Source organism: Protopterus annectens, chromosome 8.part0 (genome assembly GCF_019279795.1).
Source record: "Protopterus annectens isolate FY-2018-M chromosome 8.part0, PAN1.0, whole genome shotgun sequence".
NCBI classification, from domain to species: Eukaryota; Metazoa; Chordata; order Ceratodontiformes; family Protopteridae; genus Protopterus; species Protopterus annectens.
In genome coordinates, this window is record NC_056741.1 from 527,208,972 (window position 1) to 527,231,964 (window position 22,993).

General features: G+C 39.3%; 1 protein-coding gene across 1 annotated transcript in view; it reads right to left on the bottom strand.

Moving 5' to 3' along the window:
• PRUNE1 (prune exopolyphosphatase 1) overlaps nt 1-22,993 on the bottom strand; it is a 564,173-nt gene that overhangs the window by 353,547 nt on the left and 187,633 nt on the right. The window contains exon 2 of the mRNA XM_044080032.1: nt 18,347-18,448. Within this exon, the coding sequence (XP_043935967.1) occupies nt 18,347-18,448 (102 nt within the window). The remainder of the gene's footprint in view (nt 1-18,346; nt 18,449-22,993) is intronic.

Sequence of the window (22,993 nt, forward strand, 5' to 3'; positions counted from 1 at the left end):
TTCACCAGGTGGACAGGAGAAATCACAGGAAGCTGACCCTTGGACATGCCTGGTTTGGTGCTTTTTTTGTTAAGTACAGGAGCTGTTTTCCCTTACCTTAGCAAGGTACTTTGCAATTATAGGCCGTTTCATGCCTATGATTAATTTCCCCTTATTAACAAGGACAGTTGAGTGCTTGTATCAGTTTAAGGCTTCCTAGTGCTTTCCAGAAGGTATTAGAGCAAGTGCTGGTCACATGGATGCTTAAAGGTAAGATGAAAAAAATGGTTTATCCAAAACACTGCAGTGTGCACTAGAGAAGTTAGATATGAAAGTAGGTAACTTACGTTTTACCTGTCTAAAAGTTAAGTTTTAGTGGAGAGTCACTATTTTTAAAAACAGCAAGATAGACTGAAAGGGGGTGGTCACTCTTGTATTCTGATACTATGGAATACAGTAGGATGGACAATAAATTTAAATAGTTGAAGGGGAGTGATTTCACAAAATGATAATTTTGTGCTTACTCACACAAGCCAGTGACAGCAAAGAGGAAATGAGATATATGGTCAAGTTAACATAAGAGCTGCGCAGGCAGCTAGAAAGACAGTGGTATTTAAGAGCACTGCACTAACTGCGTGGGAGGGTGGGGAACAACATTTCTGCCTGACTCACAAGAAACAGAGCTGTGGTCTCTTTTGAAGTTTTAATATGCAGTTAAAAGCAGAATACAAGTAAAACACAAGATAAAGAAAACAAATCACAGTATTCAAAATATAAAAAGGCAATAAAGTAATACAAAATACAACAAATAAAAAGCAAACTAACCTTTCTTTCACAGCAAAGTGAAGCAGAGTCTGGGTGAGCCTTTCTAGTTATATATGAACATCTCTGGTTAACTATGTTTGCTAATGGTTTAAACTGGGTGTTATGCAGAAACTACAAAGTAAATACACATGTAAACAGCTGGTGTGCTGACAAGAGAGGAAAACTAAATGCTAAAAACGTAATAAACAATGTTGCCTTTGGCAAACAAACCTTCCATCCAGCTAAAAGTATTAACATCCCAATTCAAAACAAATATGTTTTATGAGATAACTCCCTCTCCTTTGCCCATCATGTTGTAACAATGGTCAAGGTATCCTGATCACAAAGAATGTTTCCTCTAGGTGCTGAGATGGATCTGATCAGTGCATTATACGGGGGGGGGGGGGGGGTCTGAGCTTCCTTGGACCTAGCATATGTAGTTCACCCTCACAAAGAGGGCTAGTCCCACCTATAGTTTTATGACTCACTCAGGAACATCTACTATTCCTGGATTTGATAACTATGCATCTATGCCTGTGTCTGTTCTAGTACCACAGGAAAAAGTTTATTTACTTATATTAAGCTTTACAGTTTCAGAGCAAGATATAACAAATGTATAATCATGCTACATGTACCAACCTTTTGGGTCATTACAAGATTATAAACTAAAAGAACAGGTTTTGACTGGTTGCCATGGTTGGCATGCAACTAGATATGTGCAAGGAGTGCCCAGTGTTTGGGGGGGGGGGGGATGAAGCTGGTGGGGCAATTGGACTAAACCTGCCCAGGTTTCCTTGCCTTGGGCAGAAGCTTCTCATATATATATATTTTTTTTTTTTTGCAAATTTCCACTAGAACTTATTACGTAGGCATGAGGACTATGCTAGCTGCTGTCAGTGTCTGTGGTGTATAAAGTTTGAAATGGAAAGGGAGACCTCCTGAAGTTTATGTCTCTGTGGCCCGGGGAACAGCATCATCAGTGAGCAAAAGTGAGTCAAGCATATAGTTTGTACGCAGAGTATCATAGGCAACCACATACAGTGCTCTTACAATAGTCACTGCTCCACACGACCTTCTGGATATGGCAGGCTGTAAAGGTTATTGTCTTGGTGATGCCAAGACATGCAATAAAGGAGAGAATGATGAGCAGCTGTGGATTGTTATTTGACTAACAGCACAAGACACTAGACTGTGCCACAAATGTAAGTACGCATGCATTGAGTTTTCAGAAAAAGTATGCTATGCAAATAAAATAAAAAAAACACTGCACATCACATTCCTGGCATGTGAAGTAGAGGTTGTGAATGTGCTTCAGTTGCACCTTATGTGTCAGCATTGCTAAACATTATTTTTGTCAGGAATTTGTAAACTGCAAAGCCCCTAGGACTGACACTGTTTGTATTCCACATAGAAGGGGATTAAATTTTCTGACAATAAACACAAGTAGAAACTGGGACTTTGAAAGCTCTGTATAATGGTTGCTAACTAGCAGTCCACATCCTGTAAAAGAGGTCTAAAACCCCTCTCAGTTTTGCTCAGACGCTGGAACGGTGGTAGTGGTGTAATTCCATATACAATGAATCACACTATAGCAATGATTCGTGTAATGAACATCTGGGAGATGTCATGCTGCCTGACTGAACACTGAATAATCAATCAACAACAGATAACAACTTCTGTGTCAGACTTTACCTCTAGCAGTCATCCTGTCAATTCTGTTAATTCTTCCTTTGCCAATGTCTTCAAGAAGGGATTCTGGAATGTAACCACACAATAAAGGCCAAATGCCAACACTGCTCTAGTGTCCAATGGTCCTCTGGGGATCTGAACGATACAACTCTTTTTCCACTAACCACTTTCAGTCACCCACTTCCTTCACTATGCTACAAAAATGTGTTTACATAAACATTTCCATTTGTAAAAGTTCCCCACCATCTACTCTCATACTTTAGCCTTCTCGCATACCTGTTTTACTCAGAGAGTCCCTGTAACTTCTTAGCTCTTTTTATCAGCCTTATGTTTCTGAGACTCTCTCATCCTATAGCCTCTCACTACACACTTTAAGACTACTACATATGATGTAAATGTACATTATATACATTTATCAGTTAACCTCCTTGTAAAATTTTTCAGGCAATTTCTGAAGAACCACCAGGACAAAATGTTAATTTTAATTCATATTGTTTTATTTTCCCTCAAAACAGTTATTTTCGGTATAAAAAGACTATTAGTGCAGTAAGGGAAAGAAAAAGTCTGGCATGTGAGTACATACTTTATTAAGGATATTCAGGAAGACCTTCTTTCTCATTATGTATCTCACAACCCTTCTTAAAAGCACAAGTTCCTCTGCTGAAGGCATACACCCCTCTCTTTTGGTCAATGCATTAGGATTCTGTATTAAGACCAAGCGCCTGGCCCAGCTGAGATGTCTAGTTTTTGACCACCACTTACTTGAACAGGTTACAATTACAAAAGAACATGACTGGCAAGATTCTTGTGAGAGCATCTGCTACTTCAGCATCACACATGAAGTATCCCAGACAAGGACAACATGAATGAAGAATAGTATACCCAAAGTAGAGGACCTTCTTGAAGATAAACATATATGTTATACTGCAAGTGTGAGAGGCTCAATGCAGGTGGTGGAACACAAAGAAAGTCTCCAAGCAATGTCACAGAAATCAAAAAGGGAGAAGAAAAAGATGAAAGGGCAGATGGCATTGGCAAGATGCTCTAAAAGTCAGTCTCCCAAAGGATGACCCATACAGATGTGACCAAGAGACTGTGGTACAGATGTCCAAAATGGACAAATTCTACATGTTGTCCATACAGCCTTCTCTGGTCACTGCTTCCAGCAGATTGTGACCACCAGTAGTTTATACTGTGGGCCAACTGTTTCAACAGGGGTGATTTTACAATCTCTAGTTCTACCCCAGTGCCCTTTACTTACTAAGAGGAAGTCTACAAGAGTTGCATGTTGGACACACTTGTATGTGATGTTGTGATTGGCTCTATTGCTGAACTATGTGTTGGCCACCATCAAGCCATTTGCCAGACAGAAATCTAGGACAGCCTCTCCTTCATTCCTGTTGCCCCCAACCATGTGGTCCCAGACAGACCTCATATCCTGTTCTGTCTTGCCCAGATATTAACATTCAAGTCCCCCATTATCAATACCAACTCATGTTGTCCTGCTTTATCACATAGGTCCTGCAACTGCTGCCTAAATGCACTGTTTCCTCAGAATTACAACCCTCCTGTGAGGCGCAGGCTGAGATTATGAATAGTGGCCTCTCCTTACACTGCAGTATGACTGCCATGAGTCTATCATTACTTCTGATGACATCAATCATGGTTTTCTGAAGACTGTCCCTCAATTCCCACACCATTTTTAGTCTGCCCTCCCCTGAGCAGAAGACTTTAAATCCCAACCCGAGTAACTTTGCTGCACTGCCCTTCCTTTTCTTTTGAATACACAGAATGTCTGGCCTCCTCCTTACCATCATGTCATCTACTCCTAAGCTGCATCCAGTCAGTGAACATACATAATGAGTGGAGCAATTCTTAGTTCATGCTTTGCAGACTGATTGGTTATAAATTAGCTTTTCGCTCAGAGCTATCCTGGGTAACCCAGGTTAACTGGCTGGAAACCGACTGGCCAAATCACCTAGAGCCAGTTCTTACACTGTCCATTGATTAACCCTTATACAGCACATAGTTTGTAATCCATGCTCTCCTATCAAGAGGTTACTAAGCATTATAGCGGAGACCTAAAGCAGCTGGTCTACACAACTCTTCTTCTGACAGACACAACCTAGAGTCTATGCTGCTGCACATGATTTCATTCAGTTTTGGACAAATGCGAGTGCAGGTACAGGTATCACAACCTGCAAAGGGGGAGACATGACTAGCTTGTTTGGGGGGGTCAGAGTCATAGAAGTTCAGGAGAGCATTGCTGTTATGTAGATTTCCAGTATAAGCAGAGTAACATTTTTTGAAAAGCTCCACAGTCTAAGTAAATCTATGAGATGAAAAAAAAGACATTCAGTAGTTTGACAGTACTGTATTTTTATTTTTATTGCAATATTTAATGTTTTTTTCATCTCCAATGTTTATTTAAAGACTACAGAGCTTATTAAAAATACTGTACTTGTACTGGAAATGTACTTAACAGCAATTTAAGTCTGTAATACTTACTATGGCGTAGTTGTGTTTCATTATCCTAATTACAGCAGCGAAATATGAAAATTATTGCTAACTTCAGTTTTATTTTTCTTGCAAATGAGCATTCCATTCCTGCACTGCAGCAGTAATGATACTTGAATGTGACGCATTACTATTGTTTTTTCTTACTGTTATCATTATCATTCTTCTCAATTCAGCTCAGCTCATGAAACTGCAGTCAAATGTGTGTACAACTCACTTTTTGTTCTTTAGTTTATTTTGCTTTTGTTTACCGGGTTTGTCTGACTGGGTTTAGTCAAAAAAAATAAAAACTTTTTCAGCAAAGGCCTAGGGAGAAAATCTCCAACATATTATAGCAATTTTTAAACAGACATTAAGTAATACAGCTTAATAATTACACATACATTTCAAAGGTGTGTACTAGGCCAACAGCCCTGGGGCCTTTACAAGCCTAGCCCATAGAAGTGCCCTGGCAGCATGTTGCCATTAGTTCCCGGTGCCTCTATCAAGTAGAGCCACTGGAGTGATCCCCAGGGTAAACTTTCTATTACAGGTTCATTAGACTATGTTCATATGAAATAAAAGCAACTATTACAGTATAAAAGATACTTTTGCATTACTGGAGGTTGAATACTGAGCATATGAAGAGGTGTTATTAGTGGGTTTGTCAAATAGATAATATGTCATGTGATTTAGAAATTCAAAGAGATGGAATTGAGGGAAGGAACTAGGTATGGCACAAAATGTCAATACAGTAGTCAAGAAGTGGGGTACAAAGGCTCAAAGGCAATTACATACAGGGCTGTCACAAGGTTTACTTTACAAGTAGAGAGATGCAGGATGAATAGTGTCACAAAACTATGTACATCGCTGGGAGATGTGGGAGATGGTAGTAAACCTATTCAGGTATACGTAAAGGGTGGTTGTGGGGCATAGGATTTTGGATGAAGAGAAATTGTTTGAAGATATGTCAAGCTAACAATAATAGTGACATTTATCCTGGAGCTGTACAGGAGCAGATCAATTCATTTGACAGGAGAAGTTTTAGTTTTATTTTAAATGAGTTTGCATTCTGAATGGATTTCAGTGGTAGTGGGATGTGGTTCCCTAGTTTAGCTACAATATTTGAATACAGAGAGTCATCTGCAGTATTAAATGATTTGATTATAGTGTAAATATCTATTGGAGGAGTAGTGCTGTATTTAGTTGTCAAGGGATGGACACTGTTCTGGCTTGTAGAAGCCTGTGTACTGTAGTTAGATAAGAAAGAGGTATGTGATGTGGTGGTTCTAACCTCTTTAATTTTAAGGGCTAGGCAATGGTGTGCTATACTGTTATAATTTAAAGCAACATTTGGCTAGTTCATTAAGGCATTGCTCGAGTCTGGACAGTTGTGATGCTTGAAGGTTAGTAAAGATGAGGGCAGCATAGACTGAGATATCTAGACATGTCACTGAGGTAAGTTTTTACTCCGTACCTATTTTCTGATGAATTTTTAACCACTTGTGACACATGGTTGTCAAATTTTAACTGGTCATCTATGATGACACCCAGTAATTTTGTGTCATTCACTTGTTTTATTACGGTAGTTATAAGATGATAATGAACAGGTGCTGTGTTGGTAGAAATGTGTTTTTGGGTGAACAGCAGTAATTTATTTGCTTATGGTTTAAAAGTAGTTGTGAATTACTTCACCATGTTTTCAATCGATTAATAAGGACTGCTGTGTAAGGTCTTAGAGTTTAGAGAGAGATTTGTCAGAGAACAGTAGGATAGAGTCATCAACATATTGAAATAGGGTAGCAATTTTTGTAGCTGTGTAAAGGTAATTGAGGAATATGTTACAAAGTATGGCACCTAGTATACATCCTTGTATTGGGACACCAATATTTATTACCAAAAAGGTGGAGAAATCATTTTTCCATTTCACTGCTTACACTCTGAAAGCATCGCAGTGAAAAGTTGGTGAGCCCCACGGATGAGAGTTTATGTAACAATTTCTGGTGGGAGACAACAGCAAAAGCTTCTCATATGGCTGTGAAGATGTTGGACAGTAAGCTTCTGGCATTTCTAAGGGTGGTGACAGTATTAACAAAACTCAGCAAAGCAGCAGTTGGGCTGTGTTGAGGACAGAAGCCATGCTGGGTTGAAGACAGGACCTGGTTATCCATTAGATAACTGAGAAGTTGCATATGAATACATTTTTCTATTATTTTCGATAGAGAGGATAAAATGGCAATCAGCCTCTGGTTAGAAAGATTTGTATTGATTCCGCCCTTGTGCAGTGAAATAATGAGTGATTTTGTCCATAGAGAGTGCACTTTATTTTCATATATGGATTGATTTATCAGAAATGGAACTAGATATACAACAGCTGCTATTTTAAGACACTCACAAAGAAAACTGTCAGGGACAGTTGTAGTGGTCTAATTTTTTGAGGTATTTTTGAAGGTATCTGCGGGAACTGACTGGGAGAAGACACGTTGAATATTATGTGACTGAATAGGGACCTCAAGAGCTTGATTAGTCACCCAGTTGGTAATGATTGTATTGTCTGTATAGAGTGGATATTGAATTGGTTGGCTATGATATCATTTTTCTTCTCTGTGCTTGGTGTTTGCTTTGTAGCTTGCCTTGAATTTAACTGTTTATTGACCAAAGTCCAAAACAATTTTGAATCATTAGCATGTATGTTTTGATTGGTTGAGGTGTTTTGTTAATTTTTTTAGTTACTTATATGCTAGTAAAGTCAGAGCCATTTTATTTTTTGCCCAGACCATCACTGTCTTTTTGTTTCATGAGTGGTTTAGTTGCTAGCGGTAGTCATGGGGCACAGTTCTTTTTGACCTTTTTTATTCTCCAGGGAGTTAGTGTGTTAAGAACACCTAGAAGGATTTTGTTGAACTCAGAGACAGCATCATCTACGGGGACCGTCTTTAGTGGCTCCCAGTCTAAAAGTAGTAGTATATTAATTAAAAAGTTCTCATTAAAAGTAGTACGTTTTCTTACTAGGCTGCAATATGTTTTGGGGCTGCTGCTTCAGTACCTTATAGTGTAGATTGGTAAGTAATCATTTAGGCTGTCTTACATGGGATGATGTTTTATTTGGAGAGGATGTTAAGATCCAATCAAAGGCCGACTGGACAGCTGTGACTTTTTTATAGCTAGCTGGTGTAGTTATAAATTGGGTCAGCCTGTACAAATATATAGTATTGGGTGGATTTTCAGAGTGTAAGATTAGCTAATCTATATTATCATCACCAATATTATGGTTTCATAAGTGAATTTTGAGGAGGCCCAGCAGAGATCATCTTACAGTGATTTATCATTGTTACTTGTAAATATTTATATACCCATAAATTGCAACTGCATTGTGAGTATTTAGTTTTACCATTGTTAGTAGGACTTCTGAGTTTAAGAAAGTTGGTAGGATGTGGGGGAAAAGGGAGCTATTTTGCATGTACTTCAGGGAGTTGGTTATAATTACTTCATAAATTGGTATGCTATATATGAAGGCAAGGGTGGGACTGTGGTTGAGGTGGTAGCAATAAAGCAGCTGATGGAAAGAAATATGCCATCTAGTACTGAATGTGCTGAATTGGGCCTGGGCTTAGGTGGACGTCACTGCTAAGTTTCATGGTTATGGAGGTATGGTGGTACAGATAGAGGCATTTTTGCTTGATTTATAACTTTTAAGTGACTTGCAACATTAGCAATGGCCATTCCAGCACCTTCCTTGAAGTAGGTGTCATGGTATTAATAAGGTACTGGAAATTTTCAAATGTCTTTTCAGCTTCTGCAAAGGATATATTTGGGGGTGGGGCTGAGAGAAGTATTGAACTTATCTGTCATAACTATACCAACTTTGCAGTTTGTGCCTTTGCTCAAACCCATATTTTTGCATGTATGCCTGCTGCCAAAACAATCAATAAAACAGCATACAACCTTTAAAAATATAAAATTAAAATTTTACCAAGGGAGCATGAATCTGTTCTCGTTACTGATGACTCTTGAAACTTCTTTTCAGCTACAGTAACACCTGCATGAATCTGGACTTCCTGACACTGACAATCTGCTAAATTGCCACTGCACTCAGATTCCTTGCCAATAGGTAGATTAATTCCCCTGTTACCCTCCCCCACCTGAGGTATGTGGTACTTATGAATGTATCCTTTGCAGAAACTTAAAACTGTTTGTAGCAATTTCAATTCACCTGCAATGTATTGCTTCCTTTTTTCTAAAGGTATATGTTAACATTTTCCAGTGCAAAGATTACTAATACAACTATCGTACCGGCTATGGTCCAGCAGTTTACTTTAATTTATAATGTTGCATACGTTTGACTTGTTAACCCAGGAATTAAGCAGACAAAGTTTGTTTGCAGGACTCCACATCAAATGTCCAGTTCTGCACTCAGTCCGTTAACAGATACATGGAGAAAGATCATTAAATTACAGAACAGCACTGGTAAACGCACTTGATAAGTACATTGTACAGATACACAAACCAGTCACACAGAGCTCCTATAAAGGCTGTCCCTCCTCAGCAACTGACTGCATGATAGCATCAGCAGAAATACCAGTTCACATGGATAAAAATTGAAGTTTAATTCCTCCAGCAAGTAGGCAATTTTTATTCTGATGAAGTCTTCTGTAAGAAGATGAAAGCGCTTAATCTGTTGGTTTAATATCAGAACTGTTTGGTTTGTTTTTATTGTTTGCCTCACTCTGGTGCTTACTTGCTGGAGGAATTAAACTTTAATTTTTATCCATGTGAACTGGTGTTTCTGCTGATACTGTTGTGCAGTCAATTGCTGAGGAGGGACAGCCTTTCTAGGAGCGATGTGTGACTGGTTTGTGTTTTTGGTGATTTGGAGCCAGTGTTTTCTTGGATTACATTGTACAGATTAAATTTGAATTTAATAACATTTATACCTTTCTTTTTTATTTCTACAGCCTCAACCTCTTCATAGGTTCATAGGTGTTTACTAGGCTAACGATCACAAGAGCCTTTTTAAGCCTAGCCATGCATCCCAAATCTCCATTAAGTTCTGATACCCTTGATAAGTGTAAGCAGGGGCCTGAAAGATTAACCATTTACAGGTTACCTGTATCCATTAGAGAGATAAAAGCCAAACCAGGGATGAATTTCCGGTTTCCCATCCAGTTGTCCAAGTTGCACTTGAACTGGATTGGGGATGAACTCTGCATCACATGTATTGGGAGCATATTCCACAGACAGGGTAGTCTCTGGGATGCATACTTATCTCTCCAGCAGGTCCTATTTACATTACAGGCAAGGTTTAAGTCTTGAGAATGGGTAATTCTGGTGCTGTTTCTTTTGTGGATATGGAGGAGGTCCAGACTGGGGTCTGACAATGCCTGTATGCCAGGCACAGATCTAAAGCCTGTAGGAGATGGAATACAGGGATAGGGCCTTGAGGCAGTCTGTAGAGGACATTTTACTTACTCCCTGTATTCTTTTAATGAGAAACCTTTGTGGACGTTCCAGTTGTTGGATATGCCTGGTTAGGTACATACCAAAGGGGGCACTGTACTTAGGGTTACCACCTGTCCCACTATGCGAGGGACAGTCCCTCTTTGGACAGTTGTGTCCTGCAAAAAAATTTTTTAAAATGGCAAATGTCCTGAAATTTTAGAACAAAATTATTTCCTATATTTTATGTAATAGTTGCATAAAACAGTCATTCTGTATCTGAAATCCCTAAATGTTATAAGAAACAGAATAAGCAACTAAACTTCTACAAGAATAAGCTTTTATTTAGGCAAAAAAGTAAAGTTCTGTCCTTTGTACTGGCCGTGGGTATGTTTCAGCTTGCAAAATCTGATGTTTGTACCAAAAATGTCCACCTTTTGGGCATTTAAAAAGGTGGCAACCCTAACTATACTCAATGACAGGTCTGATGAAAGCAGAATACAGTGGAATACGGACTTCTTTGGACTTAGATGCCATACCTTTGTTTATAAGTTGTACAACATAAAATGACTTCCTCACCACTGTAGACACATGATGGGCAAAGCCTAAATTACTATGTGCGTGTTCATAAGTCCCTGACTACTAGGTCAACTCTAAGGGGTGTGTTGTCAATATGATAGTTACCAGAGATGGATGAATTCCCAAAGGATACTATTATGCATTTCTTGGCATTTAGTTTTAGTCCATGGCCCTGACACCAGTTGTTTGTCTGTGTCAGCCCCTCCTGCAAAACATTTGTGTCGGTGTGATATTCAATGACAGCTCCTAATTTGCAATTGTCTGCAGATTTAGTCAGCCAGAGGCCACTGATATTGGCCTTGACTTCTGAGAAATAAATGCCAAAAAGGAGCGATCCAAGGACTGATCCTGAAGGGACTCCACTTGTGACTGACCTATTTGTAGAGGTAGAGTCCTCAATTCTAACTTCCCGTTTCCTATCTGTGAGCCAGTTGGCTATCCACCGGGTGACATACGGGTTTGTACCTAACCTCTTCAGTTTGTCAACAATGCCCAAATGGGGTATTGTGTCAAAAGCCTTGGCCAGATCAAGGTAGGCAGTGTGAACAATTCTGCCCTCATCCATTGTTTTTGTGACCTTCCCAAAGAAATCCACAAGGCTGAGTAGGCACGATCTGCCCTTGACAAACCCAAACTGGGTTGGGTCCAGTGTCTGAATGTTTACTATATCTCTAGCGATCAACTCCATGATAATTCTTTCCATGGCTTTACATACAAGACTAGTGAGACTTATGGGTCTGTAGTTTCCAGGGTCTGTAGATGGCCCACCTCTGTGCAGAGGGATGACCATTGCCTTTCGCCATTCATGAAGCACAAAGCTTGTTTGGAGGCTACTTTTAAATAGTAATTCCAGAGGCCCAGACAGGTCATGTTTCATGCTATTTAGAAGGAGGCATCCTGGGATATTGTCTGAGCTCATTGATGCAGTGTTCTTGGTCTTAGAGAGAGCATTAAGGACCTGTTCCCTAGTGATAGTAGGGGGTGTTATATTTGATAACATTTCCTGAAGGAAGGTGGAGGGGGAGAGAGGGGTAAAGCTGGAGCTGAATGTATCAGCCAGGAGGTTTGCTATATCTTTTGGCTCAGTATAGGTGACTCCGTTTACAATGAGCTCTACACACAATTGTGTACTGCCTTTGAGGTTGCGGACATAACTAAAGAATGCTTTGTGGGTGTCCTTGGCCTGGGAGGCCAAACTTACCTCAAATTTGGCTTTGGTAGACTGTCATTTGAGTTGTTTGTTTAGTTTAATGAGAGTGCTTTTATCCTGCTGGGTGCTGCACCTCCTAATTTTTGCCATGATTTTCTTCCTCCTGTTATACAGCCTACTGATTTTGTGATTCCATCAGGGTGGCTTGTTTATTGAGTTATTTCTTTACTTCTTGCTGGTGGGTACACCTGCCTCTACTATGCAGCTATTAACATGCTTGTACAGGATTTCTATGAACAGTTCTGCATAAGTACCAGTGTTCTCAGGATTTATGGGGCTTGACATTTTGCCAGGTTCTCACTTAACAGGAGCTTAGCCTTAGAATAGTTCCTGAATATTCCAGGTTTAGCTGGGGGGGGTCCAGGTTTTATTTTTACTTCAAAGGAGACTATTTCATGTTCTGACCTAACCAGGAAAGGCATTACACTAGGGGGGTGTGCAGCACTCTCCCATATTAGTGAGGACCAGATTCAGTATGGCTGCACCTCTGGCTGGTGTACAGACTATATGGTCGGGAGTTTGTGTTTACAAAATCCAGGAATCTCTGTGCATGTACGTTTGGTGTGGTATAACATTCCCAATTAATAGATGGGTAATAAAAGTCCCCCATGAACATGGTATTGGGTTGGATGGTTTGTGTTTCTAATAAGTTTAAATACATGGTATGGGTTTCCTGGTTCATGGAGGGGGACCTATAGCTTGCAAGGAAGTGGTATTGGATTTTACCTGTAGTGATTTGAACATGTAGCAGCTCAAGTGCATTATCCTGTTTGACCAGCCTTGAAGTATATTTATTTTTGATGTAAATAGACACCTCTACTTTTAGTCCCTGCCTGTGAAGTACCTGGTCTAAATGTGTGGCAGTATAACCTTGTACTGTTGGTGTGCTATCCACAGTTTTAAACCATGTCTCAGTGACCGCACAGACGTCTGTATTCTCTAGGGTAAAGAGAGCTTCTAGGGAGCGAAGTTTTTTGTTTAGACTCCTAGCATTGAGCAGTAATACCTTTAGATTTTATTGGTTTTGATTTGCTATGTCGGAAATACTTTCAGACATGGCAAATTCTTTCTGAGGTAACAGATCACCAATCCCACAATTATAGGTTACAAGTAAGAAAATTACATAAGTAGTAGTAATAAAATCATAAAATTTAAAAAATACTTGAAACAATAAAAAGTACTCAAGAAATTGAGATTAGTTTTGTAATGAGGGTTGGGCACTACCATATTAGAAATTAATTAGATGCAGCACTAATGTATCACTGAACGTACCAAAAATAACCACCTCCACAATCCGCAAATGCACATTAATTCTGCAACCACCAATAAGTATTCCACAATCGCACATTAATTCTGCAACCACCAATAATAAGTATTCCACAATCGCACATTAATTCTGAAACCACCAATAATAAGTACTCCAAAAACGCACATTAATTCTGCAACCACTAATAAGTATTCAATAAATGCACATTAGTTCTGCAGTCAGGATTAGGGCACTCCAATATTCCAAGATATCAGTAACTGCACCTGTACACGTCAGTTCATATTGTTGTGGTAATTACTTCATATAATATATTTCTTACTGTCAGGTAAAGAAGAAGTGCTGAATAAAATATAGTTTCCAAATTTTTCAGTGTGAAATAAAAGCATTTTGCCCTGAAATACTTATCAGACCCTTTTCTTCTCTCTTTCTGTGGATCCACTGGAGCCTGGGACACCCTGGCTGCAGTCAAATCAGTTGAGGGAGAGATCACAACCACCCCCTGTACATCCTAGGACTGCTTCAAAGTGGAAGTGGTGGCTCCACCTTTGTGGGCACCCCACAGTGGGGCAGCCTTCAGAGTCAATATACTAAACTTCAGGACCTGGTGAAGGCTGCAGTGGAGACAGCTGCAGAGGTGACATGAAAATCTCCGTCAGCAGGCAGAAGGCTCACTGTCCTGATTGAATGTGACCATCAAAAGCTTTGATCTTCACACTACTGGGGTCCCCCCACTCAAAAACATCAGGTAACAAAATGAGGCTTTCCTGACCAGGATGGAAGTGGCAGTGAGTCTCTTTCCCATCCCCTTTGTGTCTGTCCACTTTCTGTCCATCTCCCCTTCCATCTGTAATCCCTATATACTGTTCCTGCCTGTCTTGCCATCTTTTATGTTATTATCAAAGCTTTCATTGTATATCTAGCCTTCTCTTCTACCCAATCTGCCCTTTATCCTTCACTTTCTGTGTGTGTGTACGTTTATTGATTACGGGAAAAAAGGGGAGGGTCTTTCCCAACCCAAAAGTGTTACCCATCCTCTCCCAGCTCCTCCAGTAAAACCCTCTCAATGCCGACATGTTTTGCTTTCCTTGTCTGGTCTCCCTGCTTCTTCAGCCTTTCCTAACTTAGTCCAAACCTGGTGGCCATATAAGGACACCCTCACAGTGATTAAAAACCTATACAAGTTTACATATGCTGCTGACTACCAGTGCTGAATTAGTCAGTACAACCTCTTATTACAAATTCCCCAATACTATTGCAATTTTGGCGCTGCACACTGATTAGACTATACAAAAACATTAAGGAACTTAGGGATATCTGCAGCAGGTGCACAGAAATCTGCCTTTTTCACACATATTTGCAGTCTTCATAACTTACTTTACAGATATTCAGTTCTGTGAAGTTACACTAGAGCTTTTTTTTGCAGGCTTGAGAAGTATGAAGTTTCTACATGTATATATCAGCGTAGCTGCACTATTTGCGCATTCACCTTACACATATATATGAACTAGGCCTATGAATATTACTCTATGTTTATATAAGCAAAAATTCTATCTTCTCTTATAACCCTGCCTTATTTGTTATGGTGATATTATACTGCAAATCATGTCCTTAACTGTCAACGTAACTATGTTATTACCTGCTCTAGCTCCATGGATAGATCACCACTTCCTTATATGATGACACTATGCACTTGTCTTCACACTATCTACAGAAACAACTACATTTCTAAGCTTAAGATAACAGGATGTTTGCTATACTTCTAGCCCACATCTGAACCATTTACTCTCTAAATTGCAGTCTATCTAAATTTATCTTTTCATAGTAAACTTTTTCTGTTTTAAAAGATTTCAACATGTGTACTTTCTTCTTTGACTGTTTATCTGGCGCTTCTGTTGTTCCTTCCTTAAACTGTACTGTATAATTTTCGAGTACATTTTTAACTAATGTAAATAAAACTCAAAATAAAATCAATCCACAATCCCTAAAATTAGTATACATGCCCACACAAAACATAGCTAATAAAACTGCCAGGCTACATTCCCCTACAGACTTCACCCACCATTGTGACAACCATAAAAATGTAGCTATCAAGGACCATATCCCAAACACACAAGTCACACCACCAGAATACACAATATCTGAATTTGACCTTACACATAAAAATGCAGGGAAGGGGACCATACTGGTTAATCAAATCAGACGCTGGTTGCTTAACCCATTCCAACTTCTTACTTCGCAACCTAAAGAAGTAAATAGCTAATATCCACAAAAGTTACTTTTAACATCTCAAGCCTGCCTGCATCTACAATCCATATAAATGTACCCTTAGCTGCTGCTAATTCCTTACAAAACCTCACTGCTGACATAAATAAAGAATTAATAATAGCTAGTGACTTCAGCACATACTGAAACAACATCTCTGATCCCTACTCTTAAGGTCCTTCAAATCATTACAGATTTGCTCACTTACTATCATTGCTCAGGATGAGCCTGAAATTGGTAATACTGATTAGTGCACCACCCCGGTTAACAAATATATATAAATAAATAAATGGCCAGCTACAATTTACAATCCCCATAGGAAAACGATCTACCACCTACTGCATATAAACGTCCTACGTCACAAATATATCAACTGTTTACATAATGCCAAATGCACTAACTTACCACCATACGATGAACAATGCAATTTGATCAGCTGCCAAAGCAGTCTTGAAATATAAGCAAGAAATAGTTAGTCAATTACTGTTTTAATAAAGTCTGGTTTCCAGTATCCAGCCTACCCTTTTTAGATACAACATGTGAAGTATACAAAAATAGTAACGCTACTTAAAGACTCCCTATGCAGCTGTAGGATTGTCCTCTCTGGGAATAGGAGAACTCCTCCTGTTGGTCTCTGGGGAAGAAGTGGGTACATTTTTACCACATAGTTTGGCTAGGATGCCCGATCCCCGAGACGGCACCACTGCATAAGATGGCTTTTTCCAGGAAGTCTCCCAAGAAAAGAAAAGAAAACAAAAAAATTAAGAACACTGTTTCTCTTGCTTCTATCACTACTGACAAGAAAAACTGGTTGGGATTTGTTAAGGAATTAATTTCTATTTTTTAATGTTTCAAATCCTACTTTTTCTCTTACTTTACATGGAAAATGAATATTTCTCTAGCACTCTGACACTGATTCTCAGTAAGAACAAGAGAGAATGGAGAGGGAATTATTTTCTTTAGTGATTTCTCCACAAGCTGAAAACTCAAAGGAAAGTGTTACTTTAGATTTCCCTCCAAGACAGACATCTTTTTTTTCTGAGGCCTTAGTTAAAACAAAAGAGGTATTTCAGTGGGAACACAGTAAGTCTCCATTTCCCATCAAAAGTATTAATATTTCTTTCAATTGGATATTCCACAGCTTGCAGCTATCCATCCTGTTTCATCAGCAAAAGAGGAAAATTTTTTAACAGCTTGCAGCATGTTTGACAGTCTACGATCTACTGATCACAGGCACACTTACTGAAGGCAGAAACCTTCAAAAATGACATGAAGCATGAGACTGAAATAGTGCAACAAGCTAAACAGAACTGAACATCATGAGGACATATACGTGTTCCTTAAGCCTGTAATAGTGACCGTGACTAAGGGCTAAAAGGACCAAAAGGATATGCTCTCCCTGTACAAGAAAGCACGTTTTTATTGAGTCAATGGAGGGAGACAATAAAAGGTATACTCAATTGCTTCACCACAATGCAGAGGAGTTGGTTGTTGTCAGTCTAGTACATACCTATGAAGCTCTCCATCTGTGCATCAGACCAGTCTGACACAAATGACGAGAAGAAATAGTACTGTAATACCAACTGTGACATAGCTGCAGTATAAGCAAATTCCAGCATCTTAGCTGTCACGTCTAAAACACTCAGCAACTCTACTGTGGTCTCTCTGCTCTGCCAGTAGTAGAGTTATTCATCTGCAATTCCAGGGACCAGATTCAGTAATAGCCTGAAGAGCACGGTATCCAGTCAGGACTTGGAAGGACACAGTAAAGACATTAACTTCATCCTTTCCAATAAGAGAAAGGAGAGAAGAAGTTTAGCATGCAAAGACCATCAAGCCCGGAATATAACGCCATCCTGTCACAGATGTGAGTATGGTGAATGTGAGCAATGGGGTATGTGGATGTTGTTACTACTAGACGCAATACACTGCATTTAGCAAGTTTAAAATCTAGCTGGGAACGCCTTTCAACTGACAGGATGTTCAGCTCCACTGATCCCATTACAATCTCAATCTCAGAGCTCTGCCTGAGTTACAGTGGACAACACTCTGTATGTTTTTACTTGATGACTGACAAAAAATATATCCTAAACTTGGACAGCACACAATCTAGGGGCTTGCACAGGAGCTGCAATATTTGGGTCAGCACAAACTAAATGAAACATATACCATAACAGTGTCTCAGTTACCCAGATTGTGAAATCTCTGAAAACGGAAGCATTAACCAAAAAAAATGTACTTCACATATTACCAAATTTGCAATCAACAGTGTCACACAAGCTTAAATACCATAATCAGAGCTGAATGAATCAACACTTCACTGTCAATAAGAAGCAGCTTAGGAATGCCTGGTTTGGTGGAAGTGCAATCCATGGTAGTGTGATGTACAACTACACTCACCTCACATGCTTCAGGTGCTCTGTATGGTGATGCTTGGACTCATTTTCCTCAAATGGTACTCCCCCACTGTGGAACTAACATGGACATTATAGTATACTAACAGTCACAATTTTTTTCATTAGCTTATTTTTACTAACTTTCACATTTCAATATATTTTTAACATTTCTACTCACAAAAATCTGCTATCACCTCAGAAACAAATGGTGAAAAACAGAGAACAAACCTTTGCTAGAAAATAAGCAAGTGTAATGGCAGACACTACAGAATCCAAGTCACATGCTTCATTTCCCAGGACAACATGAACTCTTGCATCATCATGTTCATTCTGCAGAAAAAATAAACAAACGCATGTCACATTACTTAACAGGAAGATAATGCTCTCTACGACTGGGCCAGTTCTGTGATTTCTCATTATTTGGATTACATTTCTTGTTTTTGAATAACAGTCAGTGGTTCTGTGAACACCCAACATAAATATACAATATGCATACTTCAAATTACAAAATAACTACGGTAGCAGTGTCTTAACTACAATCCATGAAAAGATAATAGTATGTCCCTTGTTTCAAGTTGGAAATTACCTACTTCTTCTTCTTGAAGTGTGAAAATATAACAGAAGTGTTTGTTTGTGTCTTTCAGCTTTTCCCGGTTAGGGGTCGTTGTAAACTGTCTAATAATTTCTGTACATGTCGTGTGCAGTCACTTCCATGTAACAAAAACACCAGGCAGATTTATAGCTTATTTATTTTCATGACCTACATTTCTTAACCTCAGCATTCATGTGGTAGCTCCAGAAAAAAACTACCAACAGTACTCAATGGTCCTTCTGAGACCATTTATCAACTAAGTATTACTCTCTAAATATGGCTTTCTTTTATAAACTAAATGAATATTACTAGGAGTGACACTTTTGGGAGGGGTTAGTATGGTAAAACCCACTGGGCTTTAAGTAAATGATCCTGGAGCTTTAGCTGGTTAAGTGACTTGCTTACAGCATGCAATACAATCTGCATCGATCATGTATGTTACATCAGGCAAATGTAGTGATCGTTGCGGTTACTGGATTAGGCTTTTGCATTGTTTTTTTTTTTTGCAGGCTCCTCCCTTGCTGCCTGCACTTAGGGAAACAAGATTTAAAAATACTTAATATATTACAGAACGATCAGTTCAATCCGTTGATTCGATTCTCCATGTCCGATGCCCTTAATAAAATACTACTGCTTTGTCTTTACAGTTTATAAAGAAAGCGTATTACTATTGTTGTACAGTTTTTCAGTAGTTTTCCAAGTATTACTTAATCTTGTGTACTTCTCTCTATATTATTCGGTATTGTTTTTGTTTGTCTTTTTGGCTTTTCCCAGTTGGGGTTCGCCACAGCGGAACTCCGGTCCGCTAATGATTGGCAGTAGATTTTTTTATGGTGCCGAGTTGCCAGCCCGACGCCCAACCTTCAATGAAGGCACGCCCATTCACACATGTCTTTCAAACGCCACTCGACCGTGGGGAGGACATGCAGACTCCACACAGAAGGCACTCCAGCCGAGAATCAAACAGGAGAACCTCTTGCTGTGAGGCAACAACGCTACTGCTGCACCACTGCGGCTAATGCTTTAATAAATGCAAACATTTATAAACCAGGGTAGAGCACTGATCTGCAATATTCCATTTCAGTGTGGTTAAGTGACTTTCTCAAGCTCTAATCCAATGGGCAATGTCAGAGTCAAAAACAGGGCTGCTGCAGGATATAGATATATCAGCCACAGTCTGAAATCTACTCACCAAACTGTCAGACTTATTTTATTACTTTCTCTTCAGAGCACAAAAATACAGCTGTTCTATCATCTCTACACCATTTTACTTAACGTTATTTTTTTAATTTCTTCTGTTGATAGGGAAGGTTCAACTGTACAACAACCACTCGCAGTGCACCAGAGAAGAAAAGCCCCAAACATGCACGCTCAGAGTGAATGCAATCTATAAAATGATTTGATTAACACAAGGCATGCCCTCTATATATTATATTACATGTAATGAGTAAGAGATTAACTACTGTTTAAAAGCTCAAAAGGTGAATTGCTTTGCATCCATTTCACAGCACAAACAAAACGTTGGTCTCTGCTCGACAGTGGCACAGGAAAACAACTTTCTTGGATGGCGTAAGCCAGGGAACCTTGTTGGCTAGGCTTACATAGGCCCTTGGGCCGATAGCCTAGTACTTACCTATGAACACTACAATGGCTTACAGAATACAGTCTTTGTTAGCCATCAGAAAGTAGTATGCATCACATGCTCACCTTAGCAGGTATAAATCTTCCACTGCCTCTCCCTTTCATGTGATACCTGAAGCGTCTCTCTCCTCGGTTTTTCAGTTTCTGATCAAGTTAGTATCACAAAAAGACCTTTCCCTACTACTGAAAAACAGGAGGGAGTGAGGGCTGGTAAAGACTAAACTCTCCAAAAAGATTAACAATCGCAGCAAGTACCTGCTTTTACATCTACTTAAGAATTTAGTCTTCATTAACCTTCAGGACAGAGTCCCTAGCTAATCTTTCTGGGTGGCAAGCACACAACAGCCCAAGTGAATACAGATATAGTAAGGCAATGTCCAGTTTAAAATCTTAGTGAAAGTACAGTCAGACATTTGGGTTGTACTGACAGCTTTCAATCTCAGTCTACTGACAAAGGCCAATAAAGAGATACAAGTCTTATTTAAGGTAGCAGGATACAACCCTGATAATTTGTGTAGGCAACAGATCAGACAGGGACCAAGTGCCATCTAGCTCAGACTTGTAAAGGAAATGAGAGAAATGATCAGTAATCTCCTTCACGCTACACGAGCTGTCCAAAGAATGCCTCAGTCGCATGTGGACACCCATACCATTCTGTAAGAAAGGACGGTTGTGTAAGGTATCATAACAGTAAATGTTTGAATGATTGGTGCTACAGTAGCCCAAGCTATATGGGTTATATCCTGCCACAGAAATAATAACCGGCCAGCTTCCAAAGCTTCAGGCCACAGTCCACATACCCAGTCAGTCAGCTCAGGCTGAGCCAACTAAAAAGACAGATTTGAGTCACAAGCTTTTCAGAGCCTTCATACCAACAGAGAGAGGGAGACTCAAGCCCTGAGAAGGGCAATCCTAGAAAAATAATAATAGAAATATTAATAGTAATAATAATAATGGTAATAATAATAAAGATAATAATAATAGTAATATAGGACACTTCCACACCTCGGCATAAAAAAACATACAAAAGTAAGGAGGATGTAGAGAGCGAAAAGCTACTGCAGCAGTGATCATTTCATCATCTACTGTTATGGTAAGCTTACTTACACAACTGTATTATGTTTTACAAATAGATCACTGCCTAAGCTGTATGGGTAGATTATCACAGTGAGAGTAGGAAGAACAGTGACAGAGTAGGAAGAAGGAGGGTCCAGAAGCCACTGAAGAATGGTCCCAGCAAAGCCTGTGCTAGACCTGGAGAAAGAAAGAAATCTATTTTATAGTGCTTTGTAAAAGTGAGCACAGAGGATTATGTTTCTGCTTCTACAACACTCCCAGAAACCAACCCTTTCCAAAAAGCTAAAGAGGAATCCTTGCCCCTGCCTAGGATAGTTCTATTGTGGTGGGTATAACAAAAGGTAGTAGCACAGGACAACCATTTGGAAATAGTCTGCTTTGACACAGATTGCTCTTTTTTCTTACTTTCTCAAGAAATGAACAACTGATGAGAAGTTTTGAAAGACTATGTTTTATCACAATACTATCAGTGTTTTCTGTGGACATCCAACGTATGGAGTGTATTTTCTCCCTCATTTGTTTTTGATTCTGGAAAAAAGACAGGGAGATGGATATCCTGGCTTAAGATAAACTCAAATACCACTCCTGAAATAAATGAAGGATTAGTTCTTAAAGAAACCCCATCTTTGTGAAAAATGTGATAAGGCTTGACCCACCATAAGACCTTGCAACTCAGATACTCCTCTTGTGTGGGTCAGAGCAATTAGTAAAGACTGTTTTACAAGTCATGTACTTCAAGTTAGTCTGATAAGCTGGTTCAAACAAAGCAAGAGTTAGTTTTTCTAACACAAAGTTAAGATCCTTAGGAGGAGCCACCTGTTGTTTAAGAGGCTTTGTACACAACACTCTTTTCAAAAACATCTTCACATTTGATTGCATTGAAAGAGGGAGATCCATGAGCAGACATGCTGAAGCAGCCAACAAATGAACCCTGATTGAGGAGCAAGAGATACCACAGGATAATAACTCACATAAATAATGTAGAAGAGACATGCAAGCCCTGAATTGGTGCATTTTTTTTCTTGTCATCAACTAGAAAACTTTTTTGATTTATTAATATACAATTTTCTAATTGTATGTTTTCTTGCCTCCATCAATACCTGCTGCACATCCCCAAAATAAAGGTGCATAAAATGTATTAAAAATGCCTTAAAATCCAGGTAGTCAGTTGCAGTTGTTTGGGGTCAGGACATATCAAACACCCTTGATCTTCTGCAAGTAAATGAAATCTGTGAGAAAGACTGTGATAATTGCCCCTGGCCATTACCAAAAGAATGGGAGAACCACTGTTACCTGCACTATAAGGGAATCACCACAATGATCCTTGGGGAGTCATTCTGAAAATTCAGAATGAACCTGGATATTAGTGGAAAAGCAAACAGGAACATTCCTTTTTAAGGAAAAGAAAATGCATCTGCCTTCCAGGCCTTCTTGCATGGAGTACTAGAGCAGAATTTTGCCAAATGATTGTTGTGAAGGGAGGTAAAAAGATCTATTTGAAGTGTTCCCCACAGATGGATCAACTCTTGGAAGATCCTGTTATTTAGTTTCCATTTGTGAAGGTC